Genomic DNA, 24,295 nt, shown 5'->3' on the forward strand with positions numbered 1-24,295 from the left:
GTCGAGACCTAAAAAACGAAGGGAAAAAATGAGAAAACAAAAATGGGTCAAACTCCCATGCTTATACTATACCAGCCCATATGCTTCCGAGAAAGCAAACTGGGAAAACCTTGTGCTCATATGTGCATAAATATGGTAACAGTTGTGAAAATATGCTTTTGTTTCTGGCTCCCAGCTCAAAAACACAGGGGCACACCATTCAATGAGCCCCTCTTTAATGGTGCAGATGTTTTCTGATTCAGAGGATCTGTAACTTTTTTGAACCAACACAGGTGAGCAGAAACATACAAATTTGTTAGCCTTTCGCTTACTCCCTACAGAAGAAATGACAATGGCTTTGTAGTCCTATTAAGGAGTGTGACATCCTCATCTAAACTCCTGACATCTCCTGTGTGGGAGGTGTCTTTGGAACGAGAATGGCCCAGGACCCATTTTTTGAGCTGGATCCCTTACAGTTGAGGGTTTTACTGTTAACGGTTTTGGTTTAACAGTATCTAGGTTTCCACCTGTTTGGAATCACCCAGACTATTACAGTTGGGCCTCATGGGAGATAGAGTAGAGTTAGCACTGAGCCAGGGCCGGACTGGGAACAGCAGCCAGCCCTGGCAGATTGCTGCTCGACCGGCCCTGGGACAGGGAGGAGGGGGTTGGGGGGTTTACTAGCAAGAAGCACCTCTCCCACTTTTATTACAGGATGCTGATACTGCCGCACTGCTGCAAAACTGGCCCCCAGTGACAAAACTGGCCCCCAACCGCCAGGACACCTGTAGCTGTTTGCACTTTATAAACCTCAGTATTATTATTATTATTAAAACCGGCCCCCGGCCTACCAGGGAAATTCCTGAGCCCATTTTGAATACATTTTATCTTACATGCCAGAGACATACTTGAATGAGTGTTATTCACAAAGCCAGTTAAGCACATAACTAAAATGTTGACCTGTTGCCTTGTGATATGGGGTTCATTGAACAATATGTAGCAGAATACTTGGTATGAGTCCTGTATTGTTAGGTTGCCTAATGTTGCCTAATGTTCTTCATGGGAAGGGTCCGGCTTTCACCCTTCACATCAGACACCAAGAGATTGATATGCACAGTGATTGTCCCTCAACCCCACCCTTTTCAACATATACATGACACAGCTTGCCAACATCATCCGATCACAAGACCTCACTATCCTCTCTTACGCCGATACCCAACTCATCCTCTCCCTGACATATAAGACAACCACCACCAGAACCAACTTCCCCCAACTGCATGACCATGGTAGCATACTGTATGCAAACCAACTGCCTGAAGCTCAACTCCAGCAAGACAGAAGTGCTGGTCTTTGGCAACAAGACCTCCCCTTTGGACTCCACTTGGTGGCTGTTGGAGCTAGGACCCACAGACCAAGCAAGAAATATAGGGATCATTCTAGATGACAAGCTCAACATGACAGCTCGAGTCAACTCAGTGTGCAACTCTTGCCTCCACAGCCTACACATGCTACGATAGATCTTCATATGGTTGCCTCTGAGCACAAGAAGGACCTTCACACAAGCACTCATCACCTGCAACACTCTACAACAGAATCTCCCCACAACTCTTACACAGATTCCAAACCATCCTGAACACAGCTGCAAGACTCATACTAGACTGCCCACACCACACCTCAAGAGGCTTACCTGGTTCCCCATTCACAAGCGCAGCCAATTCAGACTTTTCACACACACATACAAAGCCCTACATAACACAGGACTAGAATACCTGAGCAACCGCATACACTTTAACCAACACAGCAGACACCAACTCTCTCTCTCTCTCACACACTCCCCACATCGACAAAAGCGAAACTGGAGGCCTCTCATTCTCCTACATCGCATCCAAGACATGGAACGACCTTCCTGAACACATCAGAGCCTCTGCCTCACTTCTTGAGTTCTGCAAGAAGCTGAAGACCTGGCTCTTCGTCTAAACACCATGGAGACCTCACACCTACACACCTGCCCAAGCCTCAATACCCTCTCTGGTGATTAGTGTGTTATACAAATCAGTATAACATAACTTATTGTGAGCATTGCTTGGTGTTTCATGTCCAAGAACAGCCACACTGTTTTGTGGTTGTAACAACCACCCTTCTACGACGGCTTTATTGGTAATTGGTGTAATAATGATGGAACATTTCAAGACAATAACTAACATACCTTCACATGAGGACATAGATGGTTGAACATAAAATGGAAATATTTGTGTTTTAAGGATTGAACTAGGCGCAACATGAGTTTTCAAGGGTGGCTGTAGCCCAGGTCATGGAAAAAGCGGTTGTTGCCTCGTCGTGTTACCATGTTAGAAAACATTGAAAAAGATAGTAAAGAATAGAAGTTTGGAACGCTCTAGCTGCTGTTTTTCAGATTATATTGTTTGTCTCACTGTGTTGTCGGTAGGATGTATTTGAATCTGCCTGGCAGCTTCAAAGCAGCAGCAACACACTGCAGGTGTCTGCTTCCGAACATAAAGCAAACGGATTTAACCACACTTCGAAATGGGCACGTTGTGTAATTACATTTTAAAGACATAATGCCACAATAGGACTGCAAATTAGTCCTTGTTTGGTGCTTCTTCACATTATTCCCCACTACCTTCGTAAAACAGCCAACAGATGTGCTCGTCAGACTCAATTTTCTCTTGAAAGGTTTCTTATTGCAGTTTTTTCCAATCTAGCGTTAGTCATGGTTGAAAGTGGCACCCTGAAGAGCCTGCCATACCCTCAAAAACGTGTAACGGAAAGAAAGGCAAGTGTTGCACGAAAAAACTTTTATAAAGCTGAGATTTCAAAATCAATCAATGAACTGGTGTTCACAGATTGAGTTTGAAATCTCAAACCCTTGGTTGCAGAAGATTCATTCTTCCATTGAAGGTCTTCTACGCTTCTTTTGCTGAACTGGTCACCCAGCCGTGGGTGATATTCGAGCATATGTAGGTGATCCAGCTGTTCATGTGTATAACATGGGCAGAACTTCAGCTGTTGGTTTGATGGAATGTAAATGGCAATTCGGTCGGTTTTAAATACTTTAATTTAGTATTCAGACTCCATTTTAAACTCTTAAAATGTTGGCAAATAAGGGAGTAGGATCCCTGGAAGATGGATGCTATTCCCAGGATCTCACTGGATCGATAATTAGTTCTTACTTTCAAAGCTGGCAACTTTTTTATGAAACTACTGCTCCTCTTAACTTTTGGTTGAGTATCAACAACTTATGTTCTGCCCAGAACCACCAAGTTTGACTACATTTGATGGGTGCTCCATGAAGTGTTTGCTCATGCACATTCAGTGGTGGAAGTTAGAATTACCCAAGTGTGTTCAAATAAAAGTCCACACGCCCACCAGAAAATTTCATAGCTTTAACATTATGTAGTCTGTAGAGAAATACAAAGCATGTGATTCTCCTGGGAACTTCACTGCGACATTGAGGTAAACATCTATCCTCATTCACAATTTACTCCAATGAGATAAGCTGTTATACCGTCAGTGTATTTTAGGAGTGTATATGTCATGATTTTGTATGTGTTCTGGGTGTACATGTACAGGTGACAAAGCATATACAAAATGCAGTTCTCCAGGCTGTCCAGATGCTACAAGTGAAGCCAATCTTGTATTAGTAGGAGCCAATCCAATCCTCTTGGGATCTGTAACAAAGTTCTCTACTTGTAATGCTGGATGTTGTCTGAGTTTCAGTAGCCTGCCGTACCCTTGCACCCTTGATACGCAAGCTGACATCTGCAGCAATGTTTAATAGTTGTACAATGATGCTGAGGCAAAGCCACTATAAGACTGTTTTGTTTCATAAAATATCAATTTGATTAAATGCTAGCGTCAGTACTTTCCAGAGGGGCACCATTATTTACTCCATTTGTTAGAACATTGGCAGCTCTCGAAACACTGTACAAATGTGTTGTTGCATGTACCAACTATTAGTGTCCATCTAATGAATGAACTTCGATGCAGTACACACAAGAAAAGGCAGGTGGTTGGTTATAGTTAGTGCTAAGTTGTGAGAGTCCCACAGCAAGCAAGCATATTTCTTCAAAAGGATTGCTCAAAGGATAAAGATTAACGACCACCTGACGTGACTAAGTTTGTAGACAGCCGTTTACAAATATACAAAACAGTAAGAGTCAATATCGTGAGCGAAATGTCAGAAAAGAAAATGATTCCACACTATATTTCCTTAGAAGTCTTTTCCAATCTTATTTATTCCAAGTTCTGCAAGGTTACAGCCACTTTAGCCATCAGAAAACAACTTTAGCCAACACTTGTTTCGTCTTGTGGAAATATCCACCGACTTCCTCAGGGCAAACAATTCAAATAATATGGCAAAAGTATAGATAGCTCATATTCTCACGATCACTAAAAGCAAGTTCCTTGGTGTAACAAAAGCGATGTCCTCAGAAAATGGTACTCAAGGAGAGTACCCCTCATGTTGCAATGGTGGAACTTGATTTAAGTGATCGTGAGGATATGAGCTTTCTATACTTTTGCCATACTATTTGATGTTTTTGCCCTGAGGAAAGCAGTGGCTATTTCCACAAGACAAAACACGTGTTGGCTAAAGTTGTTTTCTGATGGCTGAAGTAACTGTAACCTTGCAGAATTTCGAATAAACAAGATTGGAGAAGATTTCTACGGAAATATCGTGTGGACTTATATTTTCATTTCGGACATTTCACTCAGGATATTGACTCTTAAAGCTTAGATGCAGTATTTAAATTATTTGAACAAAAACTGTGTAATTCAGTTTGTTTGCCCTTGTTAATCCTCCTAATTTAATGATTCTGAATTGCTCAACCTATGTTGCAGGAACAGGCTCTGTTTAAAACAAGATCCAGGTGTACTTCCTATGCCTCTGTGCCCGACGCGTTTCATGTCTTTAGTCGAATTTAGAATAACGTTATCAGTGTTTTGAGCCCTATTTCTGAACTCAGTCAGAAGCCAAAAATTGCACATTTACATCCTCAGAGTTGGAGATCCATGTTAGCAATTCTGAAAACATGGACTAGCTACATAAAACCTGATCCTGTTGATAAGATTCTTCAGGGTGCCTGAAAAGGTGGTGAGATTGGCTAGTTGCCCTGCTGATTACTGCATCTAAAGGCCTGTGGAACTATAGAGAAGTAGGCACATTTGAGTTCTAGTGGACTTTCAGAGATACCGGCCTGCTGGGAAGTTTTCTGACATTGGATACGGGAGTGAAGCATTGTCAAGATGCCTACGTATCCGAATAACACACGCTAATGGGCTAGTCGTCAGGCTCCTTACATCATTGGCAGAATACCTTTTTCTCGATTGCTGCAGGCGCTTCTTGTTTAATCTGTTGTCCAGGATGAAAAACTGAACATGATTTGAATCTTTGCATCACTCTCAGTTCATGCCACAGCTGTTGCTCCATCGTTGAAAGTGGGCAACAGTGTATTTTTGTTCTTCCAGTCCTGCTGTGGTTTTCCCAAATAAAGATAGAAGACCAGTTGTACAGCTGTAGAATGATGTCACCATGGTGTGCATTTCTACAAGCAAGGATCTTAGCAATGCTAGGTTAGGGAACTGTATTTCTTTGGTGATGCATAATTTTCTAGTTGTATATTTTGTGGGTGTGTGTAGATATATATATATATATATATATATATATATATATATATATATATATATATATATATATATATATATATACACACACACACACGTATGTATGTGTGTAATTTCACAACAGTAAGTTGTTGGTACCCTTCCTAGTTGGTAAATGAGGGGAAAACGTTAAAAAAAAAATGATCTGCCTTTCAGCCCCATTAACCCGAGTGGTAGCCCTGCTGCTCTAAATATGTCCATCTTGCCTCTGAATAGAGTATAACTGCACAGTGCTGTCCATTGAACTGACGTGGAACACGTATTGTTTGGCTGAGCTGGACTCTGCGCTCCTTCCTCTTAGCCTTTTTTATTTGTAATTTATAATCTTTTTCTTTCCGTCCAGCCCTCTGGGCGTTTCTCCTAGCCTCCGATTTTTCGTTCAGTTCCATTCCTATCACAGTGCAATTTGCAAAAGTTTAAAATCCCATCGGATCCGTTGTGCTATCAAATGTGGAATATTATTATACGCTAAGAGATCCAATATTTCAATTTGAATTACCATCCATCCTCGTTTATCGAGCTCCCTTCATTTCCATTTCTCGCCTAAAATGAACGCCTGGCTGTTCTTGAAAACTTGAGGACTTCGACCTCTAAGGACTTGAAATAAAAGTACTGCCTCGAGGTGGTGAGTTTCTTGGCCTCCGTATGCTGTGCCCCGAAAAGGTCCAGCGCATGGCTGCAGTCAAAGACCCCCCTACCATGACCTGACCCCTTTCATCACTGACCTTGCATCCTGGCAACGCCCTATTTCTTTAACTCTTAGAGTTTTTCCCTAAGTGCGTTCAGTCCACCCGATGTTTCCTAACACGATTTGGTGCACCAGGTGCTGTTAAACGGATTCAGTGCTCCAGACATTTTCAACTACATTTAGTGCAGCAAACTTTTTACAAATGGATTCTGTACAGCAGATGTTTTTCAACTGCATTCAGTGCAGCAGGTATTTTTGACGCAATACGTAGCTTATATTGAAACTGTACAAAGGGAGATTGACCTATAAAGAAAATCGATTTTACCCTGAAAGACCTTTGAGCTTTGGGATGAACAAAAGGCCTAAGGGAGAGTCTTTCAGTCTGTTAATTCCTTCTGTTTGCTATTTACCCACAACTCACGTGGTCTCACTCTAGCATTGTGTACTTTGGGGCACCTTTGATTTCCTTCCTTGCTTCCATCTTCAGATGGCTAGTCGGTGCTTTCAGTGGAGATGTTGCTGACACTTGTATATATTGCTGTTCTACGTATAAGGGTGAAGCAGTATTTTCCAATGCCTCTTCCCAGCCACCACAGATTCCTACTTCTATTGTTATGTGGGAATCTAGGACCCTAGTGTAATTTTTCCCGATTCATGCCCATATATAGGTGTATACCATCCAGTCCTTATATAGGCATGAAGAATCATTGCCTTATTTAGTTATAGCCTGCGCAGCCCTAATACGGCATGGCTACTTCCACTAAACTCCGAGAATCCACATTGATTTCGTGGAAAAACCAGCCTTCAGCAGTCAGGAACCTCCCCCCTGCTTGAATACTAATTTATCCAAGAAATCTGAGAGTTTTCAAGGAACTAAGGCACTAGTGACGATATTATGTCCAATCTTACGTCAGACTCGGCACCTTCAGGGGTATAAATATGCCTACATTTGCCCAGTCAAACACACGGTGGTTCCGGAGCAGATCGACTAATTACTTGCCTGACGCCCTGCTGCTGCAAGTGCTGAAGGAAGCCGACCCTCCAACTGACGCACTGAAAAGACGCTGTCTTTTCTCCTGCCGAGAAATCCAGCTCCAGTGTTTCCAGGGTACCCTTGCGGGTTGCTGGGAGATCGAGTCCCAAGAGAGAGATGCAAGACCTCTATCATTCTAAAAACCAAGGTACAGAGCTGATTAGATCCCTAGAGAATTCTTGAACAGATTCTTGGCAGAGAAATACTAAAATCTAAACTACTCCTCACTTTTTCCTCCCTCGTACTAGGCTTAGGTTAGGTACACCGGGGTAGGCGTATGTTAGAAGCACCAGTTGAGTACTTTTAGCCACTATTTTATCATTGTATGTATTTTATGCATTCTATGTATTTAATATATATGGCTCAGAAACCATATAATGCTTTTACAGTACTATTTTATAATACTATTCGTATTATATGCAGTGTACTTCTTAACTAGCATTTCAATTGTAGCAGTGCATTTCTTATGCTTAAGAAATAAGACTGTTCAATAAATACTTTTATTGAAAACGCCCGTCTCTCTATTTCTAAGCAACTCTGGTGAAACGAAGCATGCACATTTGACTGAGTGAAATAGCCATCTATTGTTTCCGCGACTCTAGAGATACGTTTAATTCTGGGGAAACAAAGTTGTCATGTTATATGGTTGTCAGAGACTAATCCCTTCTTGTTTATTCGAGAAAGTTTCTAGTGACCTCTGAGCTAGCTGGCACTCACAATTAAGTCTAATCTATTCGGCAGAGACCTAGTCGACTTCAGTCCTACGTCTAAGCTGCAGGATATATTATTCCAATGCGCAGAGCCTATTGGGAATACAGGAACTACACTACACTCTTGTTTGCCCCAGTCCTAAGAGCACTCTTTCCCTGAAAAATGCAAATCCTGTACGGTGTTTATTCTCTAGCCCAACGGTTCTTTACCTTTTGACTCCCACTCACCGATTACTGGAATCCAGGGACCCCTACTGAGTCATTATTGGAAGGCGGGGACCCCTGCCTAAGAAATTTCTATGATTTGAACCTCCCAACAATATATAAAAATACAGAGGCAAGCATACAGCAAATGCTCTAATAGTTAAATGTTTTGTTTAATTCACAATCACGCATAGAAAGTTTTAATATATTAAACTTTTCTTCTTTATTCGTATATACTTTATAAATGTTAATGTTTTCTTTTTAATATTTCATTTTGTAAGACATTAGGGGGCTCCATGGGTAGTCCTCACGGACCCCCAGGAGTCCTCGGACCACAGGCTAAGAACCACTGCTCTAACCTGTATGACTTTCAATATGCTCTATCTTTCCTTTTTTAACACATCTACACTGAGTGTTCACTCCTAAGTATAAGAGGGGAGAGCGAGAGATTTATCTATATCTTACCGAGCTTTTAATTCAACGTATAAGTGTTGGTATCGTCTTTAGGACGTCTCTAGATATTTCATATAGTGCATGCTAGCGCCTGCAGCACCAATTGTGCCTTAGAATCGCTTAACTACCATGCTTGTTGCTGATCTTGCATGAACGCATCGCTGACAACCTTTCCAATTTTACCTTCCCAGGGACCTCTGATTGCGACGGCTTTCACAAATGGGTACCATTGAAACGTTACTGCTGATTGGCTGCCATCTCCCTCTGAGGTATTGTTGAAATTTTATGTTGAGCTTTCCTTCTTTCTTTTCAGTCATCTTCAAAATGCCTCATCCTGTATTGTCTTCTGGCTGGATGATGATTGCAGCTGGCTAATTTTTTTTTGTACTACGTGGTTCAAAGTTTTTTTAGATCTGATACATTTAATACTATTCCATATCATACGAGTTGTAATATTGGAAAAACTTCAAAATGTGTGAAGCCGTAGTCAACTATTTATTGACCTTGATCTAAAAAATGGCTGTAGTCCGTAGTGTAATTCAAAACCATTTGAACCTCACAAAATTTGTCGCAAAAAGGTTAATTCCAATAGTGTGGTAGATAGGATGCCAGTATCGGCTAGAGTTCTGGGAAGGAGCTGGCTGCATAATTGTTTTGAACTGTTGCTTTCAGTGTGCCAAGGTTATGTCACTAACAAACCTACATGTTTCTAACCTTGTGGGGAATGTAACAGATAGATGTCGGTGTCTGATTCCCCCTCTTGGTCAGCAAAGTTCACCATCCGCTGTGGATTGGACCCACCAACTCACTGGAAAAGGGCCATCATATCTACAGTGGCACTCCACCGCCACACTAGGTTGAGATCAAGTGACGTCTCGGGGAATATCCATTCGGCATTAATAGAAATGCCCTTTGATGGCTCCTGCCTGTTTAGCTGCAAGGTCAATAGAATGTTTTTTAAAAAAAATTATTGAGCAGAGCATAGGTAGGGCCAGAACAATACAAAAATCAGTTTGGATAATGGAAACGTATACAAAATGTTTAAAAGCTTCTTCTAAAAAATACTTTTTTCCCCCTTTTTCCTTGAATACTGTCAAGCCAGGGGCAGTCAATGTTTTCTTTTCTTTTTGTTACCCTTCCCTTTCCTTTCCTTTGAGTAAAAGCAACGTGCAAAATCCGCAATATTCAAGCATAAAGTGCAAGTGCAATACAGTACAATACAATCCAACAGGAAAAAAAGTGCAAGTGCCGCAGAAAAACGTTCATTCATGGCTATTAACTAAACCTAACAACACTTCATGACTGCTTAAAAACGGTTTAAACATATTAACAGTATTCAATCTTAAATTCTTGATTACCCCCCTTATTTCCTCAAGATTCTCAAAGTACTTCCAATTCCTGACGAATCGCCTACCTGCTCCCACGCAAGGTCAATAGAATTTGTTAATGCTTTTAGGAGAGTTGGGTGACTGCTATGTCTATGGGAACCTCCTTGGGGCCATGTCAACCACACTTCTTCTTTTGCCCATTCTGTGCCTACAGTAGGGGGTCCTAGCTGCATCCGCAATATCAGTCATACTCCCAAGGCAAACATGCTTCCCAGTCCTTTTATGACTAAATACACTTTTCCCACATAGGACACTGGATTCAAAGCCAGCATACTGTTTCATCCCCGATCCCCCGGCTTCCGCAGTCTCCAAGCCCCTTTAGCAAGCCCTCAGCATCAGAATGGCCATCCTGTTGGCCGCAGGATCAAACACCACTAGCCCTATGGCAAACAATGACATCAGACAAGTGGGTGGCTTCAAATTGTCCAACAGGTTTACACTTTTGTTTCTGGAAACACCTCCACTTTTCTCACATCCTCAGATTGGCTGCTAGAGGACCACCTTCCCTTGCTATTGTCACAAGTTGTTGGCTCTTTTGGCCAAAGGGGCCATTGAGAGAGTGCTGGCATCAGAAGTAGTGCTTGGTCGCTTTTTCTGCTACTTTCTTGTGGTGAAAAGGTCAGAGGCCTCTGCCCCAAATCTAGATCTTCACCTCTCAATGCCTTCCTGCAAAAGGAGAAATTCAGAATGTTTACCCTGGCTCAGGTCTGTCCTGGATCCCGGAGTCTGGATGGTAGAATTGTAACTCCAGAACTCGTATTTCTAGGTTCCCGTCCTGCAGGCTCTCATGTATTGCCTGTGGTTCATGTTGGGCCAAGAGCATTTCTAGTTCGCTGTGCTCCCTTTTGGCCACATCATTGCCCCTCAAAAGTGATGGCGGGGGTTTCAGCACATCTTCAGAGGTGAGGGGTTTCATGTTTTGCTACCTTGATGACTGGCTGCTGAATGCAGCTCACCACAGGCAATCCTCACCCACCTCCAAACTATGGCAAACCTCTGTTCGTTCGGATTTACTATCAACATGCCTAAGTCACGTCTGACTTCTTCTCACAAGCTCCCCTTCATTGGAGCCATTCTGTAAATGGTGCAGTTATGTGCTTACCCTCCAGAGCAAAGGGTCCAGGATATTCATGCTATGACCCCGATGTTTCCGCGTCGTTAATGGATCTCAGTGAGACTATCCCTGAGGCTGCTGGGTCTGATTTCCTCCTGCATCTTGCTAGTGAAGTACTCCAGGTGACACATGCAGGCTCTGCAGTGGGCCCTGAAGTCCCAGTGGCACAGCATCAGGGGAATCATTCTGACTTGGTTCAGATTTTGAGTAGACGCAGAAGACCTGTAGTGGTGGTTGCTGAACCGATATTGGGTAAGCGGCAGATCCCACTCTGTTTCGATTAGCCACAGCCAAGAAAATGCAATATCACTGAACATTGAAATTGTATATCATGGGGATGGATTAAACAGTTTCTCAGACAATGAGACGTTAATTCATCACTGGGAAATAAATGTTTATAACAAATATTTTATTTTATTTGATTTGCTTTGTTACGGTGTAGTAATCCGAACTCCTCCCAAACAGTACCTGGAGTTAGGATTAGTACGCTGTAACAAAGCAGAGTGAATACAATATTTCTCATACTTATTCTCCAGTGCTGAATTAAAGTCTCCTTGTGTGATAAAAAATGATAGGATCTATCTCCATGATGTACCATGTCATTGTTCAGTAAGTTTTATGCCCAGGTTAAGTGTGATCATTGGGACATACACCTATACCTCGAAACATGCAATGTCAGCAGTTCCCAAAGCAGCTCTCGCTCAGACACCCATTCTGTTTACAGTGGAACCCGGGGCTGCAGTATGCCTTTCCGTCAATACCTCTCCTGCCCCGAGTTCTGAAGATCAGAACCGATTGGGGCCCATGTCGTTTTGAAGGCTTCAGACAAAGGATGTGGTATCCAAAACCTTGGGCATGATCATCTGTAACCAACTTCTAACTAGAGACACTGGTTCTTCACTCTTGTACCTCTTTTCTACTAAGGTGGTGACCTCTTTCCATGTTGGCCAAAATATCACGCTGCCGACATTTTTCGCCCCAGTTTATCCTTCCAAGGAAAAGGAGAGACTCAATCATTTGAACCCAAGAGTCCTCTCCTTTTACATAGAGCATAAAAAAGAATACCAGGTGGACAACTAGCTCTACATCTGGTTTGCTGTATGCGAAAAAAAGGCAAGGCGGTGCAGAAATATACCATCTTTCGATAGATTGTACTCCACATCAAAATCTGCTATTCAGTAGCTGAGATGCAGCCTCCAGAAGGCTTTGCAGGCTCATTCAACCAGAGCCTAGGCCGCTACCACTGTGTTAGCGTGCGTGTAGCCTGTCCAGGACATCTGTCAGGCTGCTATGTGTGTGTCACTCCACATATGCATGAAACTCTACTGCCTGCAGTCAGCTGTGTCGAAGCATTTCGCCGGTTCGGTCCTCCAAATTATTTTGATTTGTCTGTTGGCAAACCCGGCTCCAGGTATTTATTACTTTGGTATCTGTTCTAAGGTGAGGAGTCTGTGATTAGAAGTCTCGATCAGAAAAGCAAGTTACTTACCTTTAGTAACGATTTGTCAGGTATAGAGACTTTCTAATCACAGGTTCCTCACCGACCCTCCTGTCTTCCCCTTTCTGCAAATTTGGCTTTTCACCCAAAAGATTCCATTAGGCTCTGCACACTTGTGAAAGAAACTGATGTCCGCGCGCTAGGGTGGCACATATATGGTCACTGTGCACATCATTTCCAACACGGACGACTTCGATGTGGAGCCTCCCAACCCCACCTACTGGTACGCAGCGGTATTCTCATGATTTTCTGAATTCAGTCAGTTGAAGAATCTGTGATTAGTAAATACCAGAAAAAATATTAACAAAGTTAAGTAACTTATTCTTTTTTTCTTCATTTTGCCAGATAGCATTTGCCGTCGTCCCTGGTGTTCCGCTTCTCTCTGGTTCATGGCCCGTCTCTTGAGCTGAAACGTGTCATGCACAGCTGACGCTGCAGTTTAAGAGGACATTGCTGTGTAGTGACCTTGGAACTACTAATGAAGATTACAGATTTCTGAACCAGACAAATCATATTAGAGGCGCAGCTTTAGGTCAGTAGATTTGAATTGCTGCCAGTTTCCAATCATTTCCTTGCACCTCCAGTTCGAGAAAATGCTTAGTTTCTTTGCGAAGTCCACTGTAGTAAATGTTTTGAAATAACGTGCAGCAACTGACGCAGCTGTAACTCGTTATAGACTTCTTTTGGGAGAATCTGATGTAATCCTAATATTCCCATTTCCTGCACAGATCCTGTCAGCAGTTACATTAACCTTCCTTGCTATCATACATTTCTCTATATTTGTGTACCCATCATCCCTTAATATTCTTGCCCTCAGAACCAGAAAATGCACCAGAACTAAACATTCTGCCTGACAGTCAGTTCAGCACGCACAACTAGGGTTTTTTTGTAACATTAATATAGGGATCTTAACCACTTTGTAAGTAGTCATAGCTTCGGTTTAAGATCCAGGAGTGCTGGATCCAAGCCAGATTCTAATGAGAAAAATGTCCGTACAATGCATTTTGGAGGAAATCGCTACATTGACACTGGTTAGCCAGACCATCTGGCATGTAGACAGCCTCCTGGACTTCCAACGCACCTCTTTGTTCTGCAAGATAAATGGATTTTCCCAGGGTGACTGTGTGAAGTCTAGTGAAGATGGCTTCCTTCTGGGTTCACGTTCTGCCACTTAACCACTCCATTGCATTCCCTGTAATATATTGTAGGTCTGCAGACTACACAGTACATTTTTGCATTCATTTATCTCTTTACAGCAGACTACAATTTTATTTGGAAGAGCAAGGTGAGTGGTTAACTGTAGGAGAAGCTAGGTTTATTTGTATTTCTAAAGCCCACAATGACCCAAATGCGTCCTGGCGCTGCGAGACTAACATGTAAATCAATCTGTAGTATGGTAGGTTCTAAGATTTGTCTTCAAAACTAATCAAGGCAGTCTGGCTTTCTTTCCATAATGTTGCTACTTTATACGCAAAGGATCTGCCCTCTTTAGTTTTGGAATTGGAAGAGACGGGCCAGGAAAGGACGTAAGGTTCTGGAAGGAATATACCAGGAAAAACAGTAATATGACACATTTGTCGCCTGACCGTGCAACATCTTAAAGCAATACAGAGTCTTCTGAAGATAATGCACTTTTCTACTGAAAGCTAGCGTAAGGATAACAGAGGCGCAGAAATATCAGGATTTCATGGCCAACCAAGTAATATCCGAACCGAACCTATTTTAAACGCTGTAAAGCACAAGAAGAGAGGCTAAGAAGAATGTGTGTACATAATCCAAATGGGATTTCCCCATGGTCTGAATTACAGAACATTGTGCTGCTTTTGGCAATTACAGAAGATTTTCCTCAATATCTTCAAGAAGCGGAAACCGGCAGAAGAGAGCTGTAACGACAAGTTGTCATCAAACATAACCAAAAATTTCTGACAGAACATACTTGGGTGGGGTACTGACAGATTGCATCAGGTCACCAAGCAAAGGTCCATCCGAATGGCCAGCCCCCTACGACCAAAACTTATATTATGTCAGAGTTTAGCTATAAGCCTTTATTGACCATTCCATCAGCTACTGCTTTTATTCCCGTTAAAAGATGCTTCTGGCTAAGAAATTTTGTCCGTCCACTCTAAGAATGTTTTGTGTCATCTGCATAACATGTGGGAAAACTGAAGGTTCTGAATCAACTTCTCTATCCTGCTTACATTTTTCTGGACTAAACACCATGATTGTAATCTTTACTCTTGTACGTATTAAATGAGTCTCTGAAATACAAATATTGGCCATGGTGGTGTACCATTGATTCTGTCTGATTAGTAAGCATGGCCAGGGAAGTCGTTCTGATCGTGTAGTTAAGATACAAGTGCTGCAAGTCAAAACGTTTGTTTTAAACCGTAGTCACTGGGGGATCTCGGGCTCACCCGTATATCTCCAAGGCCTCCGATGCTTTTGTGTATGAATTAAAATTGTGAGCACCTAAAGTAACGTAACTGAAGATTCACATATTAAGACATTAGAACATGGTGCATTTATTACAGGTGGTAGAAGTCTACAGATCCTGAGGCTGAAATGGATGCCTATCTAAGAGGAGAATATGTTTAATTTATCTACTTAACCAGTAATTGCATGGTCCGTATTCAGTTCAATAAATCTTAATTCGATACAATCACCATTAAAGAATACAAATCCATGATAATAAAATCAGTTTCATAAATAATAATAAAAAAACAGACACTACAGTTGCTTATAAAAACAAGAAACACATAAAACAGTCGCGTCTCGTTTCCCTTGATGTCCAGATAGCCCGTAAAAAGGATAAAACTGTAAAAGTCACCCACGCCGTGGGTAGCATCCGTAAATAAAACAAGGCAGGCCTAACATGTTTAAAGTGCAACGATTCAGCAAAGGGATTAAAAACGCTTCCTCAGCCAACTGAAGGAAGGGCAGAACATCATAAAATGGAGCAAATGCTGCAGAGACACATTGTTGCAGTCGCAGGGTGCAGTGCCGGAAGGAAAGTTGTGAGGGCCCCCCTGCAAGGTACACAGTGGGGCCCCCGCTCTGGATTTAATCCAGAGCAATCAGACCCGAGATCTATGCTGAGGGGGCGCCCCGGCAGCTCGGGGCCCCCACCGCATCCTGGGAGCTGCGGGGGCCTGTGTTACGACCCTGGCAGGGTGCCCTTTCCTCAGGCCGAACCCACCCACGCGGGGGAAGCCAAAAGATGATGCAATTGATTAAACCTAAGCCTTCTCAATAAAAACGTGTCATGCTGAGAGCGAACCAAACCCAGGTATGGCTAAAACCCTATACAGGTTTTAGAAGCAAGTGACCCCTAACTGTTGGCTTCTGAAGTTGTAAGCTTTCTCTCTCCAGACAGGAGCGTTCCAGGAACGATCTTTTAACACTCCCCAGCTCATGGCCGAAGAGAGCAGTTGGATTCATACAAATATCAGGCCCACCTTGAGAGAAAAAGGATACCTTAACATGAGCAATCCATGCTATACTAATTACCCAGTCTAAAGAGAGAGTCCTCAAGAATCAACTGACTTAACTTCAGCTCCTCTCTATTCTAAATTGTAATCCAGCACAGGGGGGTGCTTAGGGTGACTAGGTCCGAGACATAATCAAGCCCCAACTCCGTGTGCACAGAAAACGCCGGGGTGGACTGCGAGACCTGGGCCAACTTGCACAGAAAGTTGCTCTCTATATCTGAATCCGATCCACCCTAATGTACCCCCAAACCTCTCTGCCATAGTGCAGTTGTGCAATACACTTTGCTTGATACATTTTTAGGAGGTCCCTTGGTGCCCTGGACCCAAGCCTATGGGGAAAGCTAAAAAAAAATCACCCCCATAGTTTTTACGGACTCTGATCTTTTGGCCTCCACATACTTGGCCTTCAACAAGTCCAACCCCGGTGCGGTCCGTGCCACCAGGACTGTATCATCTGCATATAGCAAAACGGGGAGAAATCTGTTCCTAATCTTAGGGCTGTCGGCTGATACCGAGAGCTGTTGGAAAAACAAAATCCTACCCTGGAATCTGCAGTGGTACTCTCCGTAGTCCATACTATCTCCCTGGCCACTGACACTTTATAGCTCACCAATATGTGTCCACTATTCCTCACGTTCACCCAGCAGTTCTCTGTGAGAGTAATATGCAAATACTGTAAAAATGCATTCTTTTATTGCCTGGTGTTTTTTTCCCTGCTGCTGTTGGGCATCTCAATGTGGCATTTTATGTAAGCAAGCACAGACTTGTAAAACACACTACAGTTTCTTGGAGTTCGGTCCATAATATGTGAAAGACTCCTGCTAAACTACACTATACTCATCCAAAGCCATTCTTAGTAAGTCCATACAGAAGCACCCCATGGGCCTACTTGTCACATTATGTTTTATCTAGGTAAAGAAATGGGAGGAGAGGGCACATAGTGACTGCTAGAGTTCTAACAATCCTTGGTGTTGATGTCTTGTGTGATTGTAGACAACGGTACTACGGGTGGGGATATTGTTGTATTCAGTGATAGATTTCAGTTTGCAATCCTTCTTCCTAAGCTCTCTTCCAAACATATACCTCAATAGTAACTGCAGCCCTCACAAAAAGCGCTGCACTTCCTACCTTCAGCAGTTAACCCCTATTTAACTGGTTCGCAACTCCTTGAAACAGTTAATGCTCGCTGAAGTCGGCAGAACCTCATGATTAGATTTGCGGCAATGTCATTTCACTAGGCATGACATCATCGAATCCTCTCTTTTCATCCACCTCTCATAAAATAATTCTACTCCTTTCTAGTTCCTCACATTTCCGTGGACTTTCAGCCTCCTTTATTCTTCTACCTTCACAACATACCCAGTTTATTATTCACAATCAACGCTTTATCCTACGTTTTATCCTCCTTTAACTATCTCGGTTTATTAACTTAATTTTAATAGCATCCTGGGACCTCTCGTTTTCTCACCTCTGGCCATTAAGGTATAATTTTCTCCTACCATTACAGCAATTGGCATTTCATCCCCTTACCACCTTGGCTGTTCACATGTCACCCACCTTTAACTAATGTGGCATTCCCCCAAAACATACCGTGTATTTAAAGCTCACCTTCACCCATTGGAGCATTTTGGCACTCAACGTTTGTGATTCCTGTATTCCTCTTCTAACCACCTGCATTGCACCTTACTCCACTTTACAATCTCAGCTGCTTACTTAACCTTTTCTTGCCCTCACAGCATCCCCTTTTAATTATCCCTAACCTCCTGAAATCTCCCATTTCATTCCATATTAACCACACATGCGTTACACATGTAATTGTAGAAAACTACCTCCTTCCACCTTGGCGTCTCTCACCCTTCATGTGTCTACAACTCCCGTTCAGTTTTTTCCATTTCCTACATTTTACACTTTGGCTTCCTCCGCTTCTCAAAATATACCTTTGTTTTCTTCACTGCATCTCATACATGTATCCCTTTTCCAATCTCTAAATATCATATTTCTTACTTTTCCTTCTATCTGCGTGTCTCATGTTTCAACCTTCTATCTTTGCATTTCACTTTTATCCTTCTTTCACCTCTGCATGTCATACATTGCCCTGGCCGCCATTCCTTTTTTGTCTGTGTATCTCACAAGTCACTCTTACCCTTTTATCCCTTGAGTTCACATTGCGTCCTTGTCCATGGATCTGGTATCTCACACATTGCACCCTCCTATCTGTATCTCAATTAGATTCATCCATCTGCTTCATTCTTCTCCTTAGTCCTTAGATCGAACTCTGCATCTAATGTATTCTTTTTAACCTCTCTCTGCATGTCACAATTTGTTCTTTCACTTTGACTGACATTTTATACTTATCCTTATATCTGTGTCCTTCAAGTGTCCGCCTACTGCGATCTCTGTATCTCACATGATCCTTCCATTCACATATCTTTAACCTTCCATTCTTGTATCTGACCCCCCTCTCTCTCTCCTTTGCACCCTTGCCATCCCACAATGCACCTGTTCCCTTGATCCTCACATATCCTGTATATTTTTCCTTCTCCGCATCTCAGGTTTGTTATTCTGACACCCTCTTGTTGTGCTTTTTTTGCCTTCTGCCACTCATACTTCATGTCTGCGGTCCGTCCTAGAGTCCATGAACTCTGGGCAGTCACTGATGCTGTGGAGGTCACTCCTACATTGCTCATAACCCTGATTGAAAGGTATAAGTAACTACTGTCATAGCACCTTCTGCTGTTTGTTGCTGCTGAAACCAGGATAACTTCTTCACCTCATTCCCACTTAGAAGCATTGCCGTTATTTGCCTTCCAGTTTTTGTTTACCTCACATATTTGCCTTTTAGTTCGATGCAGCCAATTTCCTCCCTGCATTTAAGAAGTGAAGTGTTTGCCTGAATTTGACAAATAGTGACCATTTCCTTATGAAAAATAGTCGTTGGTGGTGCTGGAATTCACCACTGCTTAGTAACCTGGCAAATCTTTTTGTAATTGACCTTTATTCTTGAAAGTGTCTTCATCACCTTGCCTCAGGCACTCCCAACACAACCTGCTACCCCTTAGCTTGTGATTGCATGACTGCAGACATTGAGCGTGTGACTGTGGCAATGGCAGTAGCAGCACTGGCAGCATCTGACCTGCCAACTGCAGCAGTAGCAGCACTAGCGGCATCTGACCTGCCACTGCAGCCGTAGCAGCACTGGCGGCATCTCATCTGCCGACTGCAGCAGTAGCAGCACTGGCGGCATCTGACCTGCCGCCTGCAGCAATAGCAGCACTCGGGCTAACCTGACCCGCTGGCTGGGCCAATAGCAGAACTAGAACCAACCTGAAGTTCTGACAGCCACAATATACAGCCACAATAGCCGTACTGGGGCAAGTGTGACCTGCTGACATCCTAAATAGCTGAACTGGGGCCAGCCTGCCCTGCTGACTGCTGTGACCGCTGCACTGGGGCCAGTCTGACCCACTAACACTGGCAATAGCAGTCCTGGGCCAATCTGACCTGCTGATTTTAGCAACAGCCGCCCTGGGCATAGTTTGGTCTGCTGACCACTGTGACTGCAGCACTATGGCCAATCTGACCCACTGACAATGGCAATAGCAGTATTGGCTGGAATCTGTCCTTCTGCGACAGCTGCACTATGGCCAGTCTAACCTGCTGACACTGCTAATAGCAGAACTGAGGCCACTCTGACGCACTAACAGTGCTAATAGCAGAACTGAGGCCAGTCTGACCCACTGTCCTGGGCAAATCTCTCCTGCTGACAGCTGCGACAGCAGCAGTGGAGCCAATATGACCTGCTTTTGAGATTAGGAAGACAGACGTTTTGCTGCAATGTTTACTTAATTAGCTACAAATGTCGATATATATTTGGAGCGGATTGAAACGAGGGATGTCCTTTCAGTAGATTTCGTAGCCTACTAACAAGCAATCTGATTTGATGGGAAAAGTATTGACCGGATTTAATGTAGGAATGTGTGACTGACTGGACTCTAGAGACAGGCTGAGTGTGTCAAGGTGTCTTAGGATAAAATACAGCTATTGAAGGTGCACAAGTTGTGTCCGAGCCAGATGCTGCCATGAACAAATAAATGTCTTTTATTCTGCGGACATACCCTACTGCTTCCTCTCAAAGTGGCATTAAAAAAAATTAGTAAGTAACAGATTGAAACAAAATGTGTCTTACATGTGTTGAAACAATATAGCCTTTTAGACAAATATAGTCCAGTTTTGTTTTTTTAAAATTCTTTTTACTAAACAAAGTGTCAGCAAAAATCACAGCACAGAGGCAATGTCATACTACCAATAGCGCATCAGGGGGTAATAGAAGAACACAGAGATACATGATTAGGGACATCATGGGGAAGAGGGTACATCGAATTCAAGTTCTGGGTGGCACACAAATGTCTACTCTGTAACGATTCCAGGGTCCCCATACCAATGACCCTTTTTTAGGGCGTCCCCTCGCTAGATAAAGTTTTTTCCCTAAACATACACCAGTCTAAGTTGTTTTCCCATATTTTCAAGGTGGGAGGTTGTGCGGCTCCCCATAGTTGGGCAATATTTCTTTTCGCTATCATGAAGCCCAGTGTAGCCCACTGTGTCTGTGCAGAGTGTAGGTCAGCAGGCTCCCATATATTTAGGAGGCACCTCCTTGCCTCCAGCATCAAAGAGACCCCCAACACCCTATGAATGGTGTCATGAATTTTGCCCCAGTACTCGGTGATATGCGAACATTCCCAAATGATGTGGAGAAAGGAGCCAGTCAGACCACACCGACGTCTACACAGACCAGAGTCGGACAGACCCATATGCACCAGCCGGGGTCCCGTGACATAGACCCTATGCAATACCTTTAGTTGAACCAGCCTTAGTCGAGCCGGAATAGCAACCTCTCTTGGGGAGGACACTGCCATCTGCCAGTCCTCATCGTCTAATTCTGTCCCATCTTGGACCCACTAAACTCTCAATACTTCAAGGGGAGCAGCTCTATGATTGATTAGCGTCTTATAGATTAGAGAAATCGTTTTTTCGCCGAGGTGGCCATCTAGGATTCGATCTTCAAGCGGTGAGGCCTCCGGGGGCTCCACGTCCCTGGGCAGGGCAGTCTGGAGCGAATGACGGACTTGCGCATAGCGGAAATATTCAGAGTTTGACAATTTGTATTCCGCCTGCATTTCTACAAAAGATCTGATCCTCCCCTTATTCCAAACATCCCCAATGGTGAAGATCCCTATTAGGCCCATTTATCGAACCCTTTTGTCCTCCAAAGCTTGCCCAGCCTTTCGGAGTCAAAAAGTGGGGTAGCCAATGTTAGTGGCGTCATGCCAGATTCGAACAGCATGTTAAGTTGGCCCGTCAATTTCAGTTTCGTCCGTTTCGAGTACAGCGCCCTGCTATACCCCCCCCCCCCCCCCCCCCCCCCCCGGGAGAAGCCAGATCAGCCGCCGGACCGTACGTGCAATGGTTAATGGCAGCCAGCTGGGAAGCCCAGTAGTACCTCGTGATATCCGGGAGGGCAATGCCTCCATCGTACCAGGAAAGAGTCAGCCCAGTTAACGCAATACGTGGTCTGCCCTCCCATAATAAGACTGCGCTGCAGCCCCTCAACCTCGCGAAAATAGCTGGCCGGCACGACATCCAAGGTGTTCTGAAGGGCATAAAGGAAGCGAGGCAGAGCTTGACCCAAAAGAGAACGAGGGAGTCTCCTCCAGTTAGCAATATCACTCCTAAGCCTCTGCAAAGGGGGAAGAAGGTTTCGGGCATACCTAACCGCGGGGTCCAGGGAAATGAAAATTCCCAAGTATTTGAACCCATCCTTGTTAATTTGTATAGGACAGTTCCGAGTTGGGACCGGAGGGTCACCTTTCAACAAATACAGTAGGAACTTCCCCCAATTAATGGAGAGCCCCAAATTTCTACCAAAAGAGGCCAAGACATCAAAGACAACAATAAGGAACTTCCGGGGCGAGGTGAGAGAGAGCAGAATATCATCTGCGTATAAGGATATTCGATCCTCCCATTCCGAGGACCATCGCAGACCCCGAATAGACGGTTCCCAGCGTAGCCAGGCCACTAGCGGCTCCAGTGCCAGCGCAAAAAGGAGGGGGGACAGAGGGCATCCCTGACGAGTGCCCCGACCGAGCAGAAATGGCGTGAAGACTCTGTTTACAACTATTTGGGCCATTGGTTTAGAATACAGCAGACGAACCCATCTAATAAATTCGGGGCCGAACCCGAACTTAGCCAGAACCGCCCACAAATAGGGCCATTCAATAGTGTCGAAGGCTATGGTCGCGTCAAGTGAAGCAATCACGGCCGACTCACCCAGAGTATGTGCTCTAGCTATTACACCATGTAGGCTGCACAAATCTTGGGGTGTACTTCTGTGGGGCATGAAGCCCGACTGATCAGGGTGAATCAAGCCATTAACCACTTTTACCAATCTGTTAGACAACATTTTGGCCAAAATCTTCGGCTCAGCATTAAGCAGGGAGATAGGCCTGTATGATGCACAATTAGTTTTGACCTTACCCTCTTTGCGAATGACCACCACTGATGCCACCCTTTGGTCCCTAGGCAAGATCCCCTTGTCATGTGACTCAACATACATGTTTTTCAAGTAGGGTGCTAGTTTATCCGGCTTGAGCTTGTAGAGTTCAATAGGGAGCCTGTTTGGGCCTTGCGCCTTCCCGGAGTTAAGGGACCGAATAGCTTGCGCAATCTCGTCAGAGGTCAGTGCACTATCCATAAAGTCCCGATCCTCCGAGGAGAGCTGAATATCCCAGAGTAACAGATGGGAATCATCCTCTGACCGAGCAGAGACAGCAGTATAAAATATAGTCCAGTTTAGTAGTCCTCCCATTCTGACCGAGCAGAGATCGCAGTATAAAATATAGTCCAGTTTAATAGTCCTCCCATCCAGTTGTGGTGTCTCAATTAGGGAATCTGCTTAGCCTTTTGTCACCGATTGGGATTCCAGTTGGCCGCCATTCGCCCTTTCATATTTCAGAGGTCGAAAAATGAGCGCCATTGAGTTATTTAGCGTTAAGGGCTGCTATTTGGGTGAATAAACACTTTGTGGATTACACTGCTGTGTTGGGAAGTAGTGGGGGTTTTAGTTGCTTAGGAGACCTATCCGTATTATTCATTCCAAAATATTCTAATAAGTCAGCAATGGTGAAAAAGGGCCGCACTGGATGGTATTGACTTAGTTAGGAGTTATTGACTTTTTTCAGAAATGCTTTGGGAGTCTTTTCTGCAGTTTGTTGTTTTGAGTTTTTCAGAAGACTTAAAGTAAAATAATTGGAAGTCAAAATGCTTACTGTGGGTTTGGACACAACCTCTCTACAGGCGAACATGTAACATATATAGTGCAGTTATCAGCACTGTCCAGTGCATCCGCATAAGTGACTCAAAGAACAGTACGGAACATACCAAAAACTATAAGAAGCAAATCCAAAACCCAACACCATCCATTATCCACTAAGGTCCTGATTCATCAAGGTAAACTAGTCCCAATACTTGCGTGCGGAGTTCTCATCACCTAAAGACCCCGCAATCGGTGCAGAGAACTCCGCACACAAGTATAGGGAGTGCAGGAAGTTTGCCTTTGTGTATCAGGCCCTTAATGCCTGAAGTCTATTATCTAACATCTTCACAAGTGGAAAAGTGTGTGAGCGACACACAATACTGATTCGGTCAAATGCCATTGGCCGAACCATAAAGCCAAAGACTAACGGGGCTTGACACCATTCTAAAGGTAGAGATTATATTTTTTATACTGTTTCAGATTTCATACATCCCTGCTGAAATACAAAAAAAGCCTTGATGCCAAACGTTAGTTTTGTGAGATGATTTATTTTAAGTAATAGGTTCCAGTAATAAACTTCAATGATGAGCTATAGTAATGCGCCCCATCAGGAGCAGCCTCCCTACTGCTCAGCCCATACTGACAGGCACCCTAACATTCCAATAAATCTCAATGCACCAGAATTCCACACAACACAATCATACTGGCTCAGCAGCAGGTATAACACTCTCATGTCTCTTTTCTCC

The 24,295-nt window shown here is 43.6% G+C and overlaps 1 protein-coding gene across 11 annotated transcripts in view; it reads left to right on the forward strand.

Moving 5' to 3' along the window:
• The window catches only part of MSI2 (musashi RNA binding protein 2), a 1,965,164-nt gene that overhangs the window by 1,777,987 nt on the left and 162,882 nt on the right, over positions 1-24,295 (forward strand). For 8 of the 11 annotated variants that reach the window (XM_078679727.1, XM_078679728.1, XM_078679732.1 and 5 more), the window contains one exon: positions 8,941-9,018. The exons of the other annotated variants lie outside the window; for them this stretch is intronic. In XM_078679727.1, the coding sequence (XP_078535853.1) occupies positions 8,941-8,982 (42 nt within the window). In that variant the 3' untranslated portion in view covers positions 8,983-9,018. The remainder of the gene's footprint in view (positions 1-8,940; positions 9,019-24,295) is intronic. 11 annotated transcript variants of the gene reach the window in all.

Source organism: Lissotriton helveticus, chromosome 3_1, assembly GCF_964261635.1.
Source record: "Lissotriton helveticus chromosome 3_1, aLisHel1.1, whole genome shotgun sequence".
NCBI lineage: Eukaryota > Metazoa > Chordata > Amphibia > Caudata > Salamandridae > Lissotriton > Lissotriton helveticus.